The 20,099-nt window shown below is 41.9% G+C and overlaps 1 protein-coding gene across 1 annotated transcript in view; it reads right to left on the bottom strand.

Moving 5' to 3' along the window:
• LOC307132190 (uncharacterized protein) overlaps window positions 1–16,135 on the bottom strand; it is a gene marked incomplete at its 5' end in the record, with an annotated part of 98,009 nt that extends 81,874 nt beyond the window's left edge. The window contains 2 exons of the mRNA XM_079826357.1: window positions 12,208–12,330; window positions 16,063–16,135. Coding sequence (XP_079682483.1) covers window positions 12,208–12,330; window positions 16,063–16,135 — 196 coding nt within the window. The remainder of the gene's footprint in view (window positions 1–12,207; window positions 12,331–16,062) is intronic.
• Window positions 16,136–20,099: the final 3,964 nt, after the last annotated feature.

The raw sequence follows: 20,099 nt of genomic DNA, 5'->3' as shown, positions 1-20,099 counted from the left end.
AAAGTTTAAAAAAACAAGTGGGTGTATTTTTACCATTATAGGGTGGTTGTGCACACACACATTTATGTTCAAACACCATTTAAAAGGGAATTTTGCATAATAGTTCCCCTTTAATGTAGTGTAATTATGCTAACCGGGTTTTATTGGCATCATTGTTGCTTAGATTTCCAAATACCTGCAGTTCCCCGACTCTGCCACAAGTAAAAGTGTGTTCGTCTGCTCAGACCCTGACGCTAAGAGCTTTTCCACATCAAAGACCGCTTTAATAAATCTGAGCATTGCCGTGGATTTTAGCGTACATGCACTCTAAGATCAAATTTGCTTTTTTTATTTATAAGACCCGTGGACTGCCACTCAACTGGAGCCTCATAAGAGGTTTTGATGATCTAAATGTAGATTTACTGAACCTGAATGAACATTAATGGGTAAAAAAGACCAAATTTAACCACTCCACAACAACAACCAGCAAGACTCACAAACCTTTCAGATTACACGAGCCATCACAAAAGTCATCTCAAAAATGTAAATGAAGCCTTATGATGTTTGTCAGCTGTCAGTTTGTGGATTTGCATCTCTGAAGACGTTTGCCTTTGATGATCTCAGTTGATTTTTTTTTTCAGCAAGGGATTACTAACATTTGCTGGTTTCTGAGTTGTTTGTGAACTGCATCAATTTGCGTTCTGGCTTGTGTGGTTCAAGTAGGACAGGCCGTAGGCGTCACAAGCCTCATTAAGATCAAGCAGTCATTATGTCTCTTCACACTGATAAATGTCTTTTCCGTGAAAAGTGGCTATTATGGATCAATCTACAGCTGCAAGCGTGTGCCGGTGTGACACGATTACACATGTCTGTAAGATTTTCTTTCTTTAAAAAATAAAAAGCAAAATTAATACAAATATATTTTCTATTTCAAATCAATTCTGTTCTTTTGATTTTCATCAAAAATCCTGGGAAAAAATTTATATCACAGTTTCCACAAAAATATGAAGCAGCACAACTGTTTTCAACACTGATAATAATCATAAATGTGTGTTGATCATCAGATCCTCATATGAGAATGATTAGTGAAGGGTCATGTGACACTGAAGACTGGAGTAATGATGATAAATTCAGCTTTGATCACAGGAATACATTACATTTTAAAATATGTTCCAACCTGATCTCACGGCAATTTGTACATATTTTACGAGTTGCCAAATTTGCATGAATTTGTACGAATGACCAACATCAAACCAAAACGTGCAGATTCGTACGAATTAGCCACCTCGTAAAATACAAGACCAAGACAAGACCAAGGCAGGATGAGACCAAGACCAAGACAGGGTGAGACCGAGTCAAGACCAAGACCAAGATCAAGATCAAGACAAGACCACGGCAGTGCGAGACCAAGACCAAGACAAGACCAAGGCAGTGCGAGACCAAGACCAAGACAAGACCAAGGCAGGGCGAGACCAAGATCAAGGCAGGGCGAGACAGAGTCAAGACCAAGACCAAGACCAAGATCAAGACAAGACCAAGGCAGTGCGAGACCAAGACCTAGGCTGGGCGAGACCAAAACCAAGACAAGACCAAGGCAGTGCGAGACCAAGACCTAGGCTGGGCGAGACAGAGTCAAGACCAAGACCAAGACCAAGACCAAGATCAAGATCAAGATCAAGATCAAGATCAAGATCAAGATCAAGATCAAGATCAAGACAAGACCAAGGCAGTGCGAGACCAAGACCAAGACAAGACCAAGGCAGGGCGAGACCAAGATCAAGGCAGGGCGAGACAGAGTCAAGACCAAGACCAAGACCAAGACCAAGATCAAGATCAAGACCAAGGCAGTGCGAGACCAAGACATAGGCAGGGCGAGACCAAGACCAAGACAAGACCAAGGCAGGGCGAGACCAAGGCATAGGCAGGGCGAGACCAAGACCAAGACAAGACCAAGGCAGGGCGAGACCAAGACCAAGGCAGGGCGAGACAGAGTCAAGACCAAGACCAAGACCAAGACCAAGACCAAGATCAAGATCAAGATCAAGACAAGACCAAGGCAGTGCGAGACCAAAACCTAGGCTGGGCGAGACCAAAACCAAGACAAGACCAAGGCAGTGCGAGACCAAGACCAAGGCAGGGCGAGACAGAGTCAAGACCAAGACCAAGACCAAGACCAAGATCAAGATCAAGATCAAGACAAGACCAAGGCAGTGCGAGACCAAGACAAGACCAAGGCAGGGCGAGACCAAAACCAAGACAAGACCAAAGCAGGGCGAGACCAAGACCTAGGCAGGGCGAGACCAAAACCAAGACAAGACCAAGGCAGGGTGAGACCAAGACAGGGCGAGACCAAAACCAAGGCAGGGCGAGACCAAAACCAAGACAAGACCAAGGCAGGGCGAGACCAAGACCTAGGCAGGGCGAGACCAAAACCAAGACAAGACCAAGGCAGGGCGAGACCAAAACCAAGGCAGGGCGAGACCAAAACCAAGACAAGACCAAGGCAGGGCGAGACCAAGACCAAGACAAGACCAAGGCAGGGCGAGACCAAGACTGAGGCAGGGCGAGACAGAGTCAAGACCAAGACCAAGATCAAGATCAAGACAAGACCAAGGCAGTGCGAGACCAAGACCTAGGCTGGGCGAGACCAAGACCAAGGCAGGGCGAGACAGAGTCAAGACTTCTTGACCACACATATCGTCGGAAAGATCTAAGACTGAAGGTTCCATATTTGGTGACTGTTTTATTATAGAAGTGATACTGTGACATTTATTAATGTGTGACAGGAGAGAACGCATTAAAAAATGCAATGGAATGTGCGTCTCACCCGCTGGCTGTTTTTGGTATAGACCTAAACAATCAACATTTTTGTGATATCAACTTCAAATTTGGAACATTTTGGTTAAACGTGGCTTTCATTTTATAGCAATTTTAGAGTAAAAATGATTTAGTAAAATATAGATTTTGTATAAAATAATTTTTTTTTAGTACAGTACATTTGTCTAACAGTAAACTTTGTTTAGTCCAGTCCCTTTATTTCTCCAGCGCTCTTTCACACACAGAGGCTTCTAGTTTCAAAAGATAAAAGTCAGTTTTTGATTCATTCATTTCTGTTGTAAAAACTGATTTCAAAATGTAGAAACACATGTAAAACAAATATATTGAACAAAATGAAAACAATAATGTAAATATTATTATTTAATGATATTTATAAGTGTGAATTAAAAAATTAAAAGAGCATTTAAAAAAAATAAGCATGATTTCATCTCTTAAATGTCTTAGCGTGTGTTTTGCTCATAATTTAGACTTTTTAAATCTAATTTCAGCTTTCATCTAATAATGAGGACTTTTAAAAGTCATAATTTTGACTTTAAATCCAAAATTGTGCATTTTTATCTCAGAATTCTTAGTCCTAATTTCAACTGTTCATCTCACAATGACTTAGCATGTCATATTTTTGACTTTTTATCTAATAATGAGGATTTTTAAAATCATATTTTCAATATTTTATCTTTTAATTATGACTTTATGATAATTGAAATGAGCTGATCAGTGATATAGTTGAATATTTAGTGACCAGCAGCTTAGATCAGTTGGTCTTGGAAGAATGTGGTGAGAAATATTTGCCATCATATTGAGGGTTTTGATTGGATACTTTGGCATCTCAGCACACATGAGCAGAGAAAAGAAAAAGAAAATGGAGAAAATAAAATGTTTTTATTGTTTGGGTTGAGTATCCTTTTGTGTGCTTTCTAAAGCTCTCATTCCTCAGCATGACTGTGTTGACGGTCAGCGTTCTGTCTGGGTGTTTGAGTGGGCTGAATAATGCCTGTGCTAGTGTGTGGGAGGCCAGGATACAGTCAAAGCAAAGGCCATCTGACACGACAAACCATCTGATTAAAAATCTGGGGAGGAGTTCAGTGCTTTACTCACTCCTGCACACTCACACACTTCTTCACTCGACATGCTCTCCATTCCCTGACCATAGGGAAGAAAAATCACACAGGACATCTTCATCTCAGATGTTTTCTCACGGACAGCAATGAGATTAAATTGAAAAAAAAAAGCAATGAGATTAAAATTGGGGGAAAAAAAATCTCATCAATGTGCCAAGATAGCCAAGTTTTCAATCAATATTCAGAGATCTCAATATGAACTCAAACATTTATCACCATAAAAAAAAGTGACCCGTGCTGACAAAAGGAGTCGGAATCCTACAGGCAAAACAAGAGAAATTAGATTTTGAGGTTTTCACAGAAATGAGTTAATTAAGCCCTCGATTAGCGATCCAAATGCTCCAAATAGCAATTCAACATCTAAAAGTATCTTTATTTGTATGTTTTCGGTGAGGAGTACCTTTCATTTGTCCATGAAAGCGCTCTCACTCTCGCTGACGGACAGATCCGACACGCGCATGTAATGGATGCCAGGTAGTAGTTGCTGTGTGAGTAAATCTCACTCCTCTGATCTCAAGCGACTGACTCTAGGGGTTGCAGCCTTTAGCCTCCTCGTTAGAGCGTCCAACTCTCAAAGACGCGAATAGACATTCCTTGACGCTATTCACACGAATGAGGCGACACCAGTTGAGCGAATTGAGTGTTTGCCGCAAATATGAAAAAATATGAAGAGAATATGAATACGAGGTATATGAATGAGAATATGAATATCCGCTAAATGAGTCTATCGCAGCGTTAAACGTGTCAATCGTGCCGCTAAACGAGTCCATCGCGCCGTTAAACGAGTCCATCGCGCCGTTAAACGAGTCCATCGCGCCGTTAAACGAGTCCATCGCGCCGTTAAACGAGTCCATCGCGCCGTTAAACGAGTCCATCGCGCCGTTAAACGAGTCCATCGCGCCGTTAAGCGAGTCCATCGCGCCGTTAAACGAGTCCAGCGTGCCGTTAAACGAGTCCATCGCGCCGCTAAACGTGTCCATCGCACCGCTAAACGTGTCCATCACGCCGTTAAACGAGTCTATCGCGCCGCTAAACGTGTCCATCACGCCGTTAAACGTGTCCATCGCGCCGTTAAACGAGTCCATCACGCCGTTAAACATGTCTATTTTGCCGCTAAACGAGTCTATCGCACCACTAAACGAGTCTATCGCGGCGTTAAACGTGTCAATCGTGCCGCTAAACGAGTTTATCGCGCCGTTAAACGAGTCCATCGTGCCGTTAAACGAGTCCATCGCGCCGTTAAACGAGTCCATCGCGCCGTTAAACGAGTCCAGCGCGCCGTTAAACGAGTCCAGCGCGCCGTTAAACGAGTCCAGCGCGCCGTTAAACGAGTCCATCGCGCCGCTAAACGTGTCCATCACGCCGCTAAACGTGTCCATCACGCCGTTAAACGTGTCCATCGTGCCGTTAAACGAGTCCATCGCGCCGTTAAACGAGTCCATCGCGCCGTTAAACATGTCTATTTTGCCGCTAAACGAGTCTATCGCACCACTAAACGAGTCTATCGCGGCGTTAAACGTGTCTATCGTGCCGCTAAACGAGTCTCACCGCACTCACACACTTCTTCACTCAACATGCTCTCCATTCCCTGACCATAGGGAAGAAAAATCACACAGGACATCTTCATCTCAGATGTTTTCTCACGGACAGCAATGAGATTAAATTGAAAAAAAAAGCAATGAGATTAAATTGAAAAAAAAGGAATGAGATTAAAATTGGGGGGAAAAAAAATCTCATCAATGTGCCAAGATAACCAAGTTTTCAATCAATATTCAGAGACCTCAATATGAACTCAAATATTTATCACCATAAAAAAAAGTGACCTGTGCTGGCAAAAGGAGTCGGAATCCGTATAGGATAATTTCGGGCTACAGGGAAAACAAGAGAAATTTCACAAAAATGAGTTAATTAAGACCTCGTCTAGCGATCCAATGCTCCAAATAGCAATTAAACATCTAGCTAGTAGTTGCTGTTCGAGTAAACCTCACTCCTTTGATCTCAAGAGACGCTCTAGCGACTGACTCTAGGGGTTGCAGCCTTTAGCCTCCTTGTTAGAGCGCCTGACTCTCAAAGACGCGAATAGACATTCTGCTACGCTATTCACACGAATGAGGCAACACCAATTGAGCGAATTGAGTGTTTGGCGCGAATATGAAAAAATATGAAGAGAATATGAATATGAATATGAGATATATGAATGAGATACATGAATATCCGCTAAACGAGTCCATCGCGCCGCTAAACGAGTCTATCGCGCCGTTAAACGAGTCCATCGTGCCGTTAAACGAGTCCATCGTGCCGCTAAACGAGTCTATAGAGCCGCTAAACGAGTCTATAGAGCCGCTAAACGAGTCTATCGCGCCGCTAAACGTGTCCATCGCGCCGCTAAACGTGTCCATTGCGCCGTTAAACGAGTCCATCGTGCCGTTAAACGAGTCCATCGCGCCATTAAACGAGTCCATCGCGCCGTTAAACATGTCTATTTTGCCGCTAAACGAGTCTATCGCACCACTAAACGAGTCTATCGCGGCGTTAAACGTGTCTATCGTGCCGCTAAACGAGTCTCACCGCACTCACACACTTCTTCACTCAACATGCTCTCCATTCCCTGACCATAGGGAAGAAAAATCACACAGGACATCTTCATCTCAGATGTTTTCTCACGGACAGACGCTAAACGAGTCTATCGTGCCGCTAAACGAGTCTATAGAGCCGCTAAACGAGTCTATCGAGCCGCTAAACGAGTCTATCTATCGCGCCGCTAAACGAGTCTATCGCGCCGCTAAACGAGTCTATCACGCCGTTAAACGAGTCCATCGTGTCGCTAAACGCGTCGCTAAACGCGTCGCTAAACGTGTCGCTAAACGTGTCGCTAAACGTGTCCATCGCGCCGTTAAACGAGTCCATCGTGTCGCTAAACGTGTCTATCGTGTCGCTAAAGAGTCTATCGCGCCGCTAAACGAGTCTATAGAGGCGCTAAACGAGTCTATAGAGCCGCTAAACGAGTCTATTGCGCCGCTAAACGAGTCTATCGAGCCGCTAAACGAGTCCATCGTGCCGCTAAACGAGTCTATCGCGCCGCTAAACGAGTCTATCGCGCCGCTAAATGAGTCTATCGAGCCGCTAAACGAGTCTATAGAGCCGCTAAACGAGTCTATCGCGCCGCTAAACGAGTCTATCGCATCTCTAAACGAGTCTATTGAGCCGCTAAACGAGTCTATCGCACCACTAAACGAGTCAATCGAGCCGCTAAACGAGTCTATAGAGCCGCTAAACGAGTCTATTGCGCCGCTAAACGAGTCTATAGATGGGAATCACTCGCTCCAGACGCTCTATTCGCTTTCGGTGTGAACGCAGCAGTTCTCAGAGGTTTATTAGGGAGAAAAAGTCCTGCATCACAATCCCATCTTTCTCTGGCTTCTGTCTTTTTGTTCAGGCCGACGGCAGGTTGCACTTTTTTGGAGGTCGCCCAGAAATTAAATGCAGATTTGTGTCTCTTCCCTTCACATGCCCGAAGCGCGACAGTGGCACTTCATTTCAAAATACATTTATTTGTAGGGCCATTTAAGGGATAAGGTATGGATTTTCTCAAGCGTGTAGACACAAAATGCAAATCAGATGACTGTTCGACGGCTTTATTCAGGTACATTGTTAAATGCGTGCTCTAAAGCAAGAGAGGCGTCTTCTGCGTTCCCCAAATTAGGTGACAAAGAGGCAGAATGCACGAGACCCCTTTGGTCCATTTAAAAAGGGAAGTGCAAACTTAATTTTGATGGATTATGCCAAAGCACCTCCGTTAGCATTCTGAGGGGCATCATCTATCTCTGTCAGTTTACATAACATTGATGAACCCTTTAGTCATACGCAGGTGACACATTACCAAAGGAAAAAACGCAGAAGGGAACCATCTATCATGGAAAAACGTGTATTCATAAACATTTACTTGTCAACGTAACACCGCTATGAAACAAGATCATGTTCGCTGGAGGCAAATGTTCTGCTCTCTTGAGAATTTCTCAAGTTTCAGAGTCAAAATCAGAGTTTTTATGTGTGTTTTTTACTCGTTTCCGTTTAGAGCGTTAATGTTATGCAATAGTCTGTTGTATTTACCCGTAGAATATTCAATGGCATGTAACAGGCTGGTTTATGTCAATAAACTGCTTCAAGAAATCATTCACGAGCCCCTTCATAAAAGTGCATCCATCCGTCATAAAAGTGCATCCATCATCATAAAAGTGCATCCATCATCATAAAAGTGCCTCCATCCATCATAAAAGTGCATCCGTCCACCATAAAAGTGCATCTGTCCATCATAAAAGTGCATCCATCATCATAAAAGTGCATCCATCATCATAAAAGTGCATCCATCATCATAAAAGTGCATCCGTCCACCATAAAAGTGCATCCATCCATCATAAAAGTGCATCCATCCATCATAAAAGTGCATCCATCCATCATAAAAGTGCATCCATCCATAAAAGTGCATCCATCCATCATAAAAGTGCATCCGTCCATCATAAAAGTGCATCCGTCCATCATAAAAGTGCATGCATCCATCATAAAAGTGCATCCATCCATCATAAAAGTGCATCCATCCATCATAAAAGTGCATCCATCCATAAAAGTGCATCCATCCATCATAAAAGTGCATCCGTCCATCATAAAAGTGCATCTATTCAAAGTGCATCTATCCATCATAAAAGTGCATCCATCCGTCATAAAAGTGCATCCATCCGTCATAAAAGTGCATCCATCATCATAAAAGTGCATCCATCATCATAAAAGTGCCTCCATCCATCATAAAAGTGCATCCGTCCACCATAAAAGTGCATCTGTCCATCATAAAAGTGCATCCATCATCATAAAAGTGCATCCATCATCATAAAAGTGCATCCATCATCATAAAAGTGCATCCGTCCACCATAAAAGTGCATCCATCCATCATAAAAGTGCATCCATCCATCATAAAAGTGCATCCATCCATCATAAAAGTGCATCCATCCATAAAAGTGCATCCATCCATCATAAAAGTGCATCCGTCCATCATAAAAGTGCATCCGTCCATCATAAAAGTGCATGCATCCATCATAAAAGTGCATCCATCCATCATAAAAGTGCATCCATCCATAAAAGTGCATCCATCCATCATAAAAGTGCATCCGTCCATCATAAAAGTGCATCTATTCAAAGTGCATCTATCCATCATAAAAGTGCATCCATCCATCATAAAAGTGCATCTATCCATCATAAAAGTGCATCCATCCATCATAAAAGTGCATCTATCCATTATAAAAGTGCATCTATCCATCATAAAAGTGCATCCATCCATCATAAAAGTGCATCCATCCATCATAAAAGTGCATCTATCATCATAAAAGTGCATCTATCCATCATAAAAGTGCATCCTTCCATCATAAAAGTGCATCTATCGATCATAAAAATGCATCCATCCATCATAAAAATGCATCTATCCATCATAAAAGTGCATCTATCCATCATAAAAGTGCATCTATCCATCATAAAAGTGCATCTGTCCATCATAAAAGTGCATCTATCCATCATAAAAGTGCATCTATCCATCATAAAAGTGCATCTATCCATCATAAAAGTGCATCTGTCCATCATAAAAGTGCATCTATCCATCATAAAAGTGCATCTATCCATCATAAAAGTGCATCTATCCATCATAAAAGTGCATCTATCCATCATAAAAGTGCATCTATCCATCATAAAAGTGCATCTATCCACCTGTACTTCCAATCACACAACTTTGAGATGCTGTTTGCTAATGTTCGTTGAACTATGTTGGTGACAAACTTCACTAGTGATGCTCTGGGGAAATGCACCCCTGATTGACCTGTAACGTCAGGATCATTTATATAGAGAATTCTGTGGAGACAAAACTAGTTTTGCTTATTTTTAAGAGGGTCGCCCTTTACATGCACATGCCGATGTCTGTCCTTCCTCATCACTGCTTATAGAGTTTGTCCACACGAGGGAAAGGACTGCTAAAGACCTCGCCACCTCACACACAGCCGGCAGGATTGAGAGTGATTGCTGCGGCCCCTAGAGATCTGTGCACACGGCCTCCGCTCCGCGGGAGTTTGAGAGGGAAGAGATTTCTGGGACACGGCAGTCCCCCACAGGGCCCTGTGCTCTGCCCCGCAGCGGTGCCAGAGCTGTCCTCCGCGCTTTCCTGAGAACTGAAGACAGAATTACACACATTTAGTGTTTTTTCTCGACAGGCTCGGCTGCAAATTCACTGAGAGCCACTGTTTGATGAGCGCTCACTGTCCCCATAAACAAAATGAAAGGGGTTTTGATAAGCATAACCTCCTTTTCTCAATGAGCAAGACTTTAATAGAGCATCTCAACACATCAGAACGATGAAGAAACAAGTGTTTGAGCTAACAAGTTCGTTTTCCAAAAGTGGCTCCACGAGACAACCAACTTATGTTGAATCTAATAGAATTTGGTCTTGAAATTGTGATAATATGACGGCATGAAAATAACTCATTTTCACTGCATTTTAAAGGTCAAATGTGTATTTTAAGCAGCACAAAGAACTGCATCTCCGTCTGCTATTGGTTGGACAAATATGTATTTCTGCCCAAAGCAGATTATAATTATAGTATTTTTCATCAACACAATTTATCTTTTCATTTTAAATTTAATGTATTTTTTCTTATACCATTCAAAAAAAAAAAAAGTATGTTTTTTTTTTATGATTGGGAACAACAGCAAATCACAGAGCGGGGTCAGCGCATGCTGAGGGTCACAGAGCGGGGTCAGCGCATGCTGAGGGTCACAGAGCGGGGTCAGCGTATGCTGAGGGTCACAGAGCGGGGTCAGCACATGCTGAGGGTCACAGAGCGGGGTCAGCGCATGCTGAGGGTCACAGAGCGGGGTCAGCGCATGCTGAGGGTCACAGAGCGGGGTCAGCGCATGCTGAGGGTCACAGAGCGGGGTCAGCGCATGCTGAGGGTCACAGAGCGGGGTCAGCGCATGCTGAGGGTCACAGAGCGGGGTCAGCACATGCTGAGGGTCACAGAGCAGGGTCAGCGCATGCTGAGGGTCACAGAGCGGGGTCAGCGCATGCTGAGGGTCACAGAGCAGGGTCAGCGCATGCTGAGGGTCACAGAGCGGGGTCAGTGCATGCTGAGGGTCACAGAGCGGGGTCAGCGCATGCTGAGGGTCACAGAAGTGGCCAACTTTCTGCAGAGTCAAGAGCTCCAGACCTCCAAACTTCTGTGGCCTTCAGATGAGCTCAAGAACAGTGTGTAGAGCTTCATGGAATGGGTTTCCATGGCCGAGCAGCTCATCCAAGCCTTACATCACCAAGTGCAATGCAAAGCGTGAGATGCAGTGGGGTAAAGCGCGCCGCCACTGGACTCTAGAGCAGTGGAGACGTGTTCTCTGAGTGACCAATCACGCTTCTCTGTCTGACAATCCCATGGACGAGTCTGGGTTTGGCGGTTGCCAGGAGAACGGGACTTGTGTAAAGTGTAAAGTTTGGTGGAGGGGGGTTATGGGGTGGGACTTCGCCCATTAGTTCCAGTGAAAGGAACTCTTAATGCTTCACCAAGACATTTTGGACAATTTCATGCTCCCAACTTTGTGGGAACAGTTTGGGGACGGCCCCTTCCTGTCCCAGCATGACTGACCAGTGCACAAAGCGTCGCTCCATAAAGACATGGATGAGCGAGTTTGGTGTGGAGGAACTGGAATCCTGACCTCAACCCGATAGAACACCTTTGGGATGAATTAGAGCGGAGACTGAGAGCCAGGCCTTCTCGTCCAACATCACAAATGCGCTTCTAGAAGATTTCCCATAAACACACTCCTAAACCTTGAGGAAAGCCTTCCAAGAAGAACCCAACTCCATATTAAACCCTACGGATTAAGAATGGGATGTAAAAGCAGGCGTCCCAAAACTTTTGGCAATATAGTGTACGTACATACATTTATATACCAACAAAAACATTTATATTGACATTATACTGTATAATAAAAATGTATTCTAAAGAGAGGAAAATACTGTGCAAAACATTAAAATATGACAAGATGCATTGAGCCAGGTTTGATCTCCGTGTCCTCACGTGTCTCATGACCCATTGACAGGAGTTACATGATGTCAGTGGGTCTATTATGACTATTGCATTTCAGAAAGACCCTTTAGTCAGGACGGGAAATGAAAAAACCTCTTTCAGATTCCAGCTCAAAGCCTCTGTGATGGAGGACAATCACCAGGGTAATTACTGTGACATCCTACCTTGAGCGTGAAGACGGTCCACATCCAGAGATCTCCGCCGACGTGCTCCATCTAACTGCAACCTTTTGGCACGAGCTGGCCATCTGAATGAGCTGCTGGACACACACTTTAGCCAGTGTAAACCTTTAAAAGGGCAGATGTTCAATTACAAGACTCATCCCAAAACAGGCAGGTTGTAATTGTCATAAATCAGTCCTGCCTAGACAAACGCAATCATCTGCTGAGACTGGAAGACAGCCAGAACGACAAATTAAGAAACAGATTCACTTTTATTCTTTACTGCCAGTGCGTCCAAATTTAACATAAGCGGTTAAAGAGCATTTTAGAGCTCATGAGTAAGTCCACTAATTTTCAATCACGGTAGACGAAGGTCTTTTATCTTTGAGCTCTTGCAAAGGTCACAACAGTAATTCATTTGTTTTTCTCCAGGCTAGCGATGTGAAATGAAGGTGTTTTTCTTCGGATAGGTGGAAGACAGAAACAAAGGGTTTTCTCTGTATATATCAAGGATGATCACTTTATAATCGGCATGCGGCCTTTCGCCGGTCTGTTGCCGTGGACTAATTGTTCAACTTAAACGTTGTCTTTTAACAACATTAATTTCAGGTGCACAGACACTGCTCATTTACCTTGAGAAATGGAGGCACGAAAAAAAAAAAACATTTAATTAAAATTAAAAAAAGAAGAGGAAAAAAAATTTTGCACCCAGAGGAAGAGACATGCACTCATTTTCAGGAAGTACTTTTTGTTTTTTTCTAATGTTTGGTTTTGTATTGCATGATTAATTGCTATTGACTCATTCTGACAGTCATATTTAGCATTTTGCTGCTACATTATCAAGGTAAATATTGCCATCCCAAATAAAATGTCAGTAATGTATGACTTTGATTATAATGCACAGTTGCATTTTATACGGTTTCATTAACACATAAGTAACGTGAGTTACGTAATCAGATTACTTTTTTCAAGTAACTATTAAAGTAACGCATTATATCTTACATATCTTAAAATATGTCAGTGCAATTGTTTTGTCTCAAGATGCACATAGGTAATGTTTTTTCTAAGGCGTGTTTATTTAAATGCCCTAATTGAACAAAGGTCTAATTGTGGTTTAATCTAAGTCCTGTCTGTGAAACCAGGCCTTTATGGCCGCATTTACACTACAGGTCTTGATGCACAATTCCGATTTTATGGACGATCCACTTAAATCATCTTTTAAAAGCGACCCGTATCCGATATTTGCATTTACACTATACACTGGCGGAACAGCCCAAGACATTCCGACCCGGAAAAGGAATTAAAACGGCGCGATATGTAATGGACGCAATGGATGCAGACGAAATGATTACACTGTACAGTGTCTAAACCCAAAGGCTTAAAAAGCATCTTTAGAAACACTTTGAGAGTAGAAACTCTGAACATCATTGCAGAAAGGCCTATAGTTCATCATAAAATCGTAATATACGTCACATACATACAGTAATTCACATGCTATATTGCTAAATGTACCCGATTTTACATATCAACAGAATAATATAGCGGGATAACTTGCTTCTCTTGAGACTGCCTCAGAGAATAGTTAATGATATGCTAAAGCTCCGCCCACACGTTGACGTGATTGGATGTATTTTGTGGCGTCAGAAACACCAGCGATTTCACATGGTTTATCTTAAAGCATATTCAAAACACCACATAGACATACAAACAACATTAAAAACTTGATTTTCTCCACAGGGGACCTTTCATTTAAAATGTACTTCTGAAAAGTACTAGAATTATAATATTTTCTGTGCAGGAATACGTGTTTGTCCGACCAATAACAGATGGAGATGCAGTTCTGTGTGGTTAGTGTTTTGTAATGCATGTGATTAAGTGCTTGACAGTCATAATTTTGCAGCTACATTATCAAGGTCAATATATTGCCATCCCAAATAAAGTGTCAGTGATGTACGACTTCATATAGTTTGTCTAAACTGCAGTTGTGCATAATGCATCACATCACGAACAAGATTCTCAATGCACAAATCAAACTCACTTAGAAATCACCTGCTGTCATTGAAAACGAATGACTCTGGGTGCTTGGCTATCAAAGTCAATGTCAGTGTCAACAGGGCTTTACTGCATAATGATGGTGCTGTTATGAAAATAGAAATAGTTACCATGTTTTTTAAATTCATTGCAAATGATCTTGCCTCAATTGCAGTAGACACGAGTTCTACCTCAGTAGTTCGTGTGCGGCTGGCAGACATACGAATTACATTCCAAGCGATGCTTTACAAATGTGCTGTATGTTGACAGATGCCAGATCTCAGTGTCGATATTCTGCACCTTATGCTTGTCCTCATTAAGGGACAGATGCATGACGGAAACTTCTGTTGGATCTGTTTACACGGAAATAAAAGTTTTTGCACAGTAACTTTCCTCACTCTGTGAACTTCTTCCATCCGCTGATGCAGAATGTGTGATGAATGCATGATTTTCACATATGTTTTTGTAATTAGTACTCCAGATCCAGAGTCTTTGAGTAAGCATATTTACTGAGTTAATCCAAATAATCTGTGAGATTTAAAACACTTTTCTTTTAGGTTTTAGAAGAACTACGTTTTGGTTCTAAGTTGTATTTATGATAAATAATTTACAATTAAATCACGTAAATATTAATGTTTTGACATAGGGGAGAGTAGGGATGAAAGTACAATTTTTCAGAAAATCGTAATTTTAAAAGATAATGTTTTAGACCGAGATATATTTTTGCTGTGGTCAATAACTCACAAGTGTGGTCTATCAATAGCAGGTGGTATTTTGTTCAAAAGTAGAACGACTACAGTATAATTTCACTTTGAACATAAGCTGCACATTTTTACTTTTGACCCCATCAGGTGGGTCAAAAGTAACACAACAATACAAGCTAGATTTTTTGCTGCTACTCTTGTTTTTATTAAACATACCTGACTATGACCTGGTTAATATGTAACTACAAACATATTTTGTCCTTTATCTTTGCAAAAAAAATATTAAATTACATTTTCATTTTAAATGTTAAAGTTCATCAAATGTTTCAAATGTAATATGACAGTACAAACTTGAATTGTTTAGAATATTTTTGATTTGCAATGTCAATCTATTTGATACGTTTTTTCTTCAACAGTATGAACAATATGAAAATTAAATTAAATTAAATTTGCATAATATGCAATAGCCGGACAAAAGTAACAAGTGTTACTTTAGTCCCGACAGGAAGTCCTGACATTTGAACACGATTTACTTTTATACTGAAAAACTCTGAAAAGACAAACCTTCAGGGTGTGTAACAGCACTAAATAACCCATAGATTGATAATTACTGTGACACATGAAACAAGAAACACAACTTGTAATTAGAAAAAAAGTACCGCTTCATTAATTTACTTGCCGTACTTGAAAACTGCATTTCGGACCTAACCGCGGGAAACGATGGCGGAATCACTTGATATTTGGCAGATCCGTCAAGGGTTGTGTGTTGAACATGCTGTCATAGCTTGGAATGCAAATGTAGTCAGTGCTCGGAGATAATCGCTTTGTTACTTTCGTCCCGTGTTACTTTCGCCCCGGTTCTCCCCTACTCCTCCATGTCTCATTTTGTGACAATCGCATACATACAATATTGTAGCATGTATGGGAGATTCTGAGCGTCTGCCATCCTGCAGCAACATCACACTCATGGAGGGATTCTGGGTTGGACTCGACGACGTGACCTGGATTGTCACCCTGGAAACTCCCGCTGGACGCTGGCTGAGTATATCAACTTTGCCTTTACAGTGGGCGAGGTAAATGACTTACCATCCATCACCACCCCAGAGCCAGACCCAGCGCCCACACTCAGAGCCCACTGTTGATCTAGAGACCCAGCCAAGGCCCGCTATGGATCCTGAGTCAGCAGCCTCATCCATTTGGGAAGAAAATGCTCAGGTGTTAGTGCAGAGGTAACTCTTCCCACCCGGTTTCCCAAACCACGGACCTCTGTTACCGTTTGAAATTCCACCAATCAATGGATCGCCATTTTCATTGCTGGATCCAGCACAGCACAGTATTGTCTTTGCCACTACCATCCCTGTCCCTTTCCAAGCCTGTCTCCACATCCAACCTTCCTCTCCTGTTTATTCCACCAGAACCAGCCATTCCTACGACACTCTCGACCTCAGCTGACTTCCCTCAGCTCTTCCATGGCTCCACCATCCAACCTGGATCCACCTTGGGACTTCGAGTCACTGTGCACCCATGGCATGGAGATTCCCTGGCTCCGCCTCATCCCTCCGAGCCCTCAGCTCCACCTCAGACTGTCGAACAATCGGCTCTGCCCTGTCTCCTGACCCCATCAGCTCCGCCTGTGATCGTTGTCCCTTCAGCTCCACCCGGGCTCCCTCGGCCCACCAGCTCCACCTGGTCTTCGAGGCTGTCTGCTGCGCTCCAGCCCTCCACCCCTATGGTTCCTTCAGACTCCTCCAACCTTCAGGCTTCACAGTGGTACTCGCTCAAACCAGAGTCACCTGCCCAGGCTCCACCTCAGCCACTCATCACCGGGACTCCCCATGTCTATATGTCGCCAGGTCCATCAGACTTCGCCTAGCACTCATCATCTACCCTAACTACTAGACTCAAGTTTCTACCTTGGCTCCACCCTCCATCAGTTCCGCTGTGGGTCACCCTCGTCCAGGCTGCCTCCCACTGTGCTCAGAGCTCTCGTCGGCCATTTGCCCATCCATGAATTTCACCATCTACTCCATCCTGGTCATCTGACATCTCTGCCTGGATATCTCTATCTCTGAATCCAGGTCTTAACCAGCTCCTCTTCCACCTCCAGAGCCCCCTCGTTTCCTCCGCAGTCAAACTGTTATGGCGTGAGGTCGTGCATTGGTTGACAATTAAAGATTTTGTATTGTCAAACAATCACGTTAATTATAATTAATGCAACTATAATTATAAATAGTACTACTGTAAAGTAAAATAACAATACTAAGTGTAGGGAAAGATATAGTTCGTATATACAGTGTAACTTCAGCTTTAAACTTGTGCATGTGATGTTTTGCAGAGTGAGTCACAGGTCTCTCACGATGAGATCTCAGTGAGCTGAAGTTTAAATGTAAGTGCTTCATATCTGTCTGAGCCTGAACACACATCCTTCCTCATACAAATCATATAGTCCAGTCACGTGTGCCATCTGTGACCGCGAAATGCACATCCATTCCCTCTATATTCAATCCCTGAATGCTGGCTCTGACACTCTCTCTATCTCACTTTGTCCCTTCTTTCCCCAAAAAATATTGCAACAGTGTGACCTGCCACGGTGCATTGGGGAGATTTGTTAATTCTTTGTGCTCTTTTGTGTTTTGGCCTAATGAAGACTAATGAATATCTAAAACCTCCGTGGTGCAGGAGGAGAGACCGGAATAATAAGAGATGAGACTATACAAATCATGATGCAGAAACGACCTGTGGAGGATAAACCACCGGATGAGAGAGCTCTGGGACACTACGACTCATCCTGCATACACATACAGATGTGCGGTACACAACCAGAATGCACTGTGTGAGATATTGTATCCCATAATGCAATGGGCTCAACTTGACCATGGGAATGGCCTACTACTGTTAAAATATGTATCTGTAATAGAGGCCAGAGACTGAGGCTAGAGCCTTTAGCCTCCTTGTTAGAGCGACCGACTCTAATGTCGGAAGACCCGGCATTAGCGGGCGGTTTGAACAGGAGGGGTTACATATACATAATGCAATAAACATTATGCTACATTATTGACCTCATATGATGTTTACAATCAAGTTATCAACTTCGATATTAAAATGTATTTTTAATGTGACGTTGTGTAAAACAAATTACTATCTATTAGAAATTGAAAGTCAAATGCATTGCATAGTGGAATATCTATAGTGTCATTCCAGGATTTAACTAAAACCATAAAAAAATTAATTATATAAATATATATAGTTGCCAACATTTCTCATTTTACTAAAATAACTAAAACTGCAAGAAAAACAACATAAAAATTCCAGCAGTTGCTAAAAGTGATGTCCAGATCTTTATTTAAACATTTGTTAAATATTTTGTAAGCATATTGCGTAGTTGTGCTTTATTTTAGTTTATTCGTGATTACGTTAATTATGACAAGGCTGTCATACAAAGAAATTATGAACAAAAACAAGAGATAACCAATGCAATATTAATAACTGTGCTTTTTCCTGTTAGATTTTAGTTTTCTATGCATTTTTTGCATAACACAATAAAATCTGTAGCTGTAGTTTGCCTTTTTTGCCAAATTATCAGTCAGATAAATACGTTAAACAAGCTCAGTATTTTGTTTTTCCTCATATTTTGATTGTTTAGCCAAACTTATAAGGTCATAAAAAAACAATATCCCCTTCCAGACATAACTTTTGGCCACCACTGTATAGTATTCTGTCTAAAAAACAACATATTGCAACAGAGCATATAACCATTTCTGCAGTGTAATGTGTACAGTAGCTTATACTCTGTGAAGTATGCAAATGTTCTGTATGTGGAGCACAAGGATGACCCACTGAATGTGCAGTATACAGTAATACAGCAGGGAATATGCAACGCTCTCAACTTGACCGTGACTCATTTACTGGACTGCCAAAAGTCGACTTGCATGCAATGCAATGCAAAACAAAAACCCCTTTAATTCTACACACTAAAGCAAACATTGCAATGTAGTGAAGCATGCTACTGTTTAAAATCCTTTTTCTTGAGTAGTATGTATATAGTATATAGTGTATATATGTATATAGTAACTACCATAAGCATAGAGTTTAAGCAGAGAGCCACTGCAGATCCAGATTATGCTGTTTCGTTCCCTCTGTAGCAGGTAGTTCATCACAGCAGCATAATTAATACCCATAGAGCAGCGCGAGTGTTTGTACACCGTGATTTGTACACTGCAGAGAGCTGCTGTTTGCATAAAGAATCCCACAGCTTGCAAATTCAAAAGGCGCAATGAGGCACGTGGGACGGCCGGTGGGTCCCGGTGTGGGTGCCGCTCTCTCGTGTGCTGAAACCTACAGAGGTTCATCTAATGATATCCAATCACAACGAGGAAATGAAAGCCTGGATCTCTCATCACACATAAAACCATTGCTTCTAATATTATGTGTCTTGTTTTCCAGTACAAATATCTACACTGCAATCAATCAATCAATCAATCAACCAACCAACCAATTTATCAACCAACCAACCAACCAACCAATTTATCAACCAACAAACCAACCAATTTATCAACCAACCAATCAACCAACCAACCAACCAATTTATCAACCAACCAATCAACCAACCAATCAACCAACCAATCAACCAATTTATCAATCAATCAACCAACCAATTTATCAATCAACCAACCAATTTATAAATCAACCAACCAACCATTCAATTTATCAATCAACCAACCAATCAATTTATCAACCAATTCATCAATCAACCAACCAACCAATTTATCAACCAACAAACCAACCAATTTATCAACCAACCAATCAACCAACCAACCAACCAACCAATTTATCAACCAACCAATCAACCAACCAATCAACCAATTTATCAATCAATCAATCAACCAACCAATTTATCAATCAACCAACCAATTTATAAATCAACCAACCAACCATTCAATTTATCAACCAACCAACCAACCAATCAATCAATCAATCAATTCATCAATCAACCAACCAACCAATTTATCAATCATCCAATCAATCAATCAATCAATCTTTGCCACTGCAAGCATCACTTACATTTTCTTTAGGACATTTTTTTTTAGGAAATGTAATTTTTTTCTTACCCCATTGGCAGATATTTGTTCTTGTTTTAAGCATAATTTAAATTTACACATT

Source organism: Gobio gobio, assembly GCF_949357685.1.
Source record: "Gobio gobio genome assembly, chromosome: 10".
Taxonomy (NCBI): Eukaryota; Metazoa; Chordata; class Actinopteri; order Cypriniformes; family Gobionidae; genus Gobio; species Gobio gobio.
This window is presented reverse-complemented; position numbering and strand designations above follow the sequence as displayed.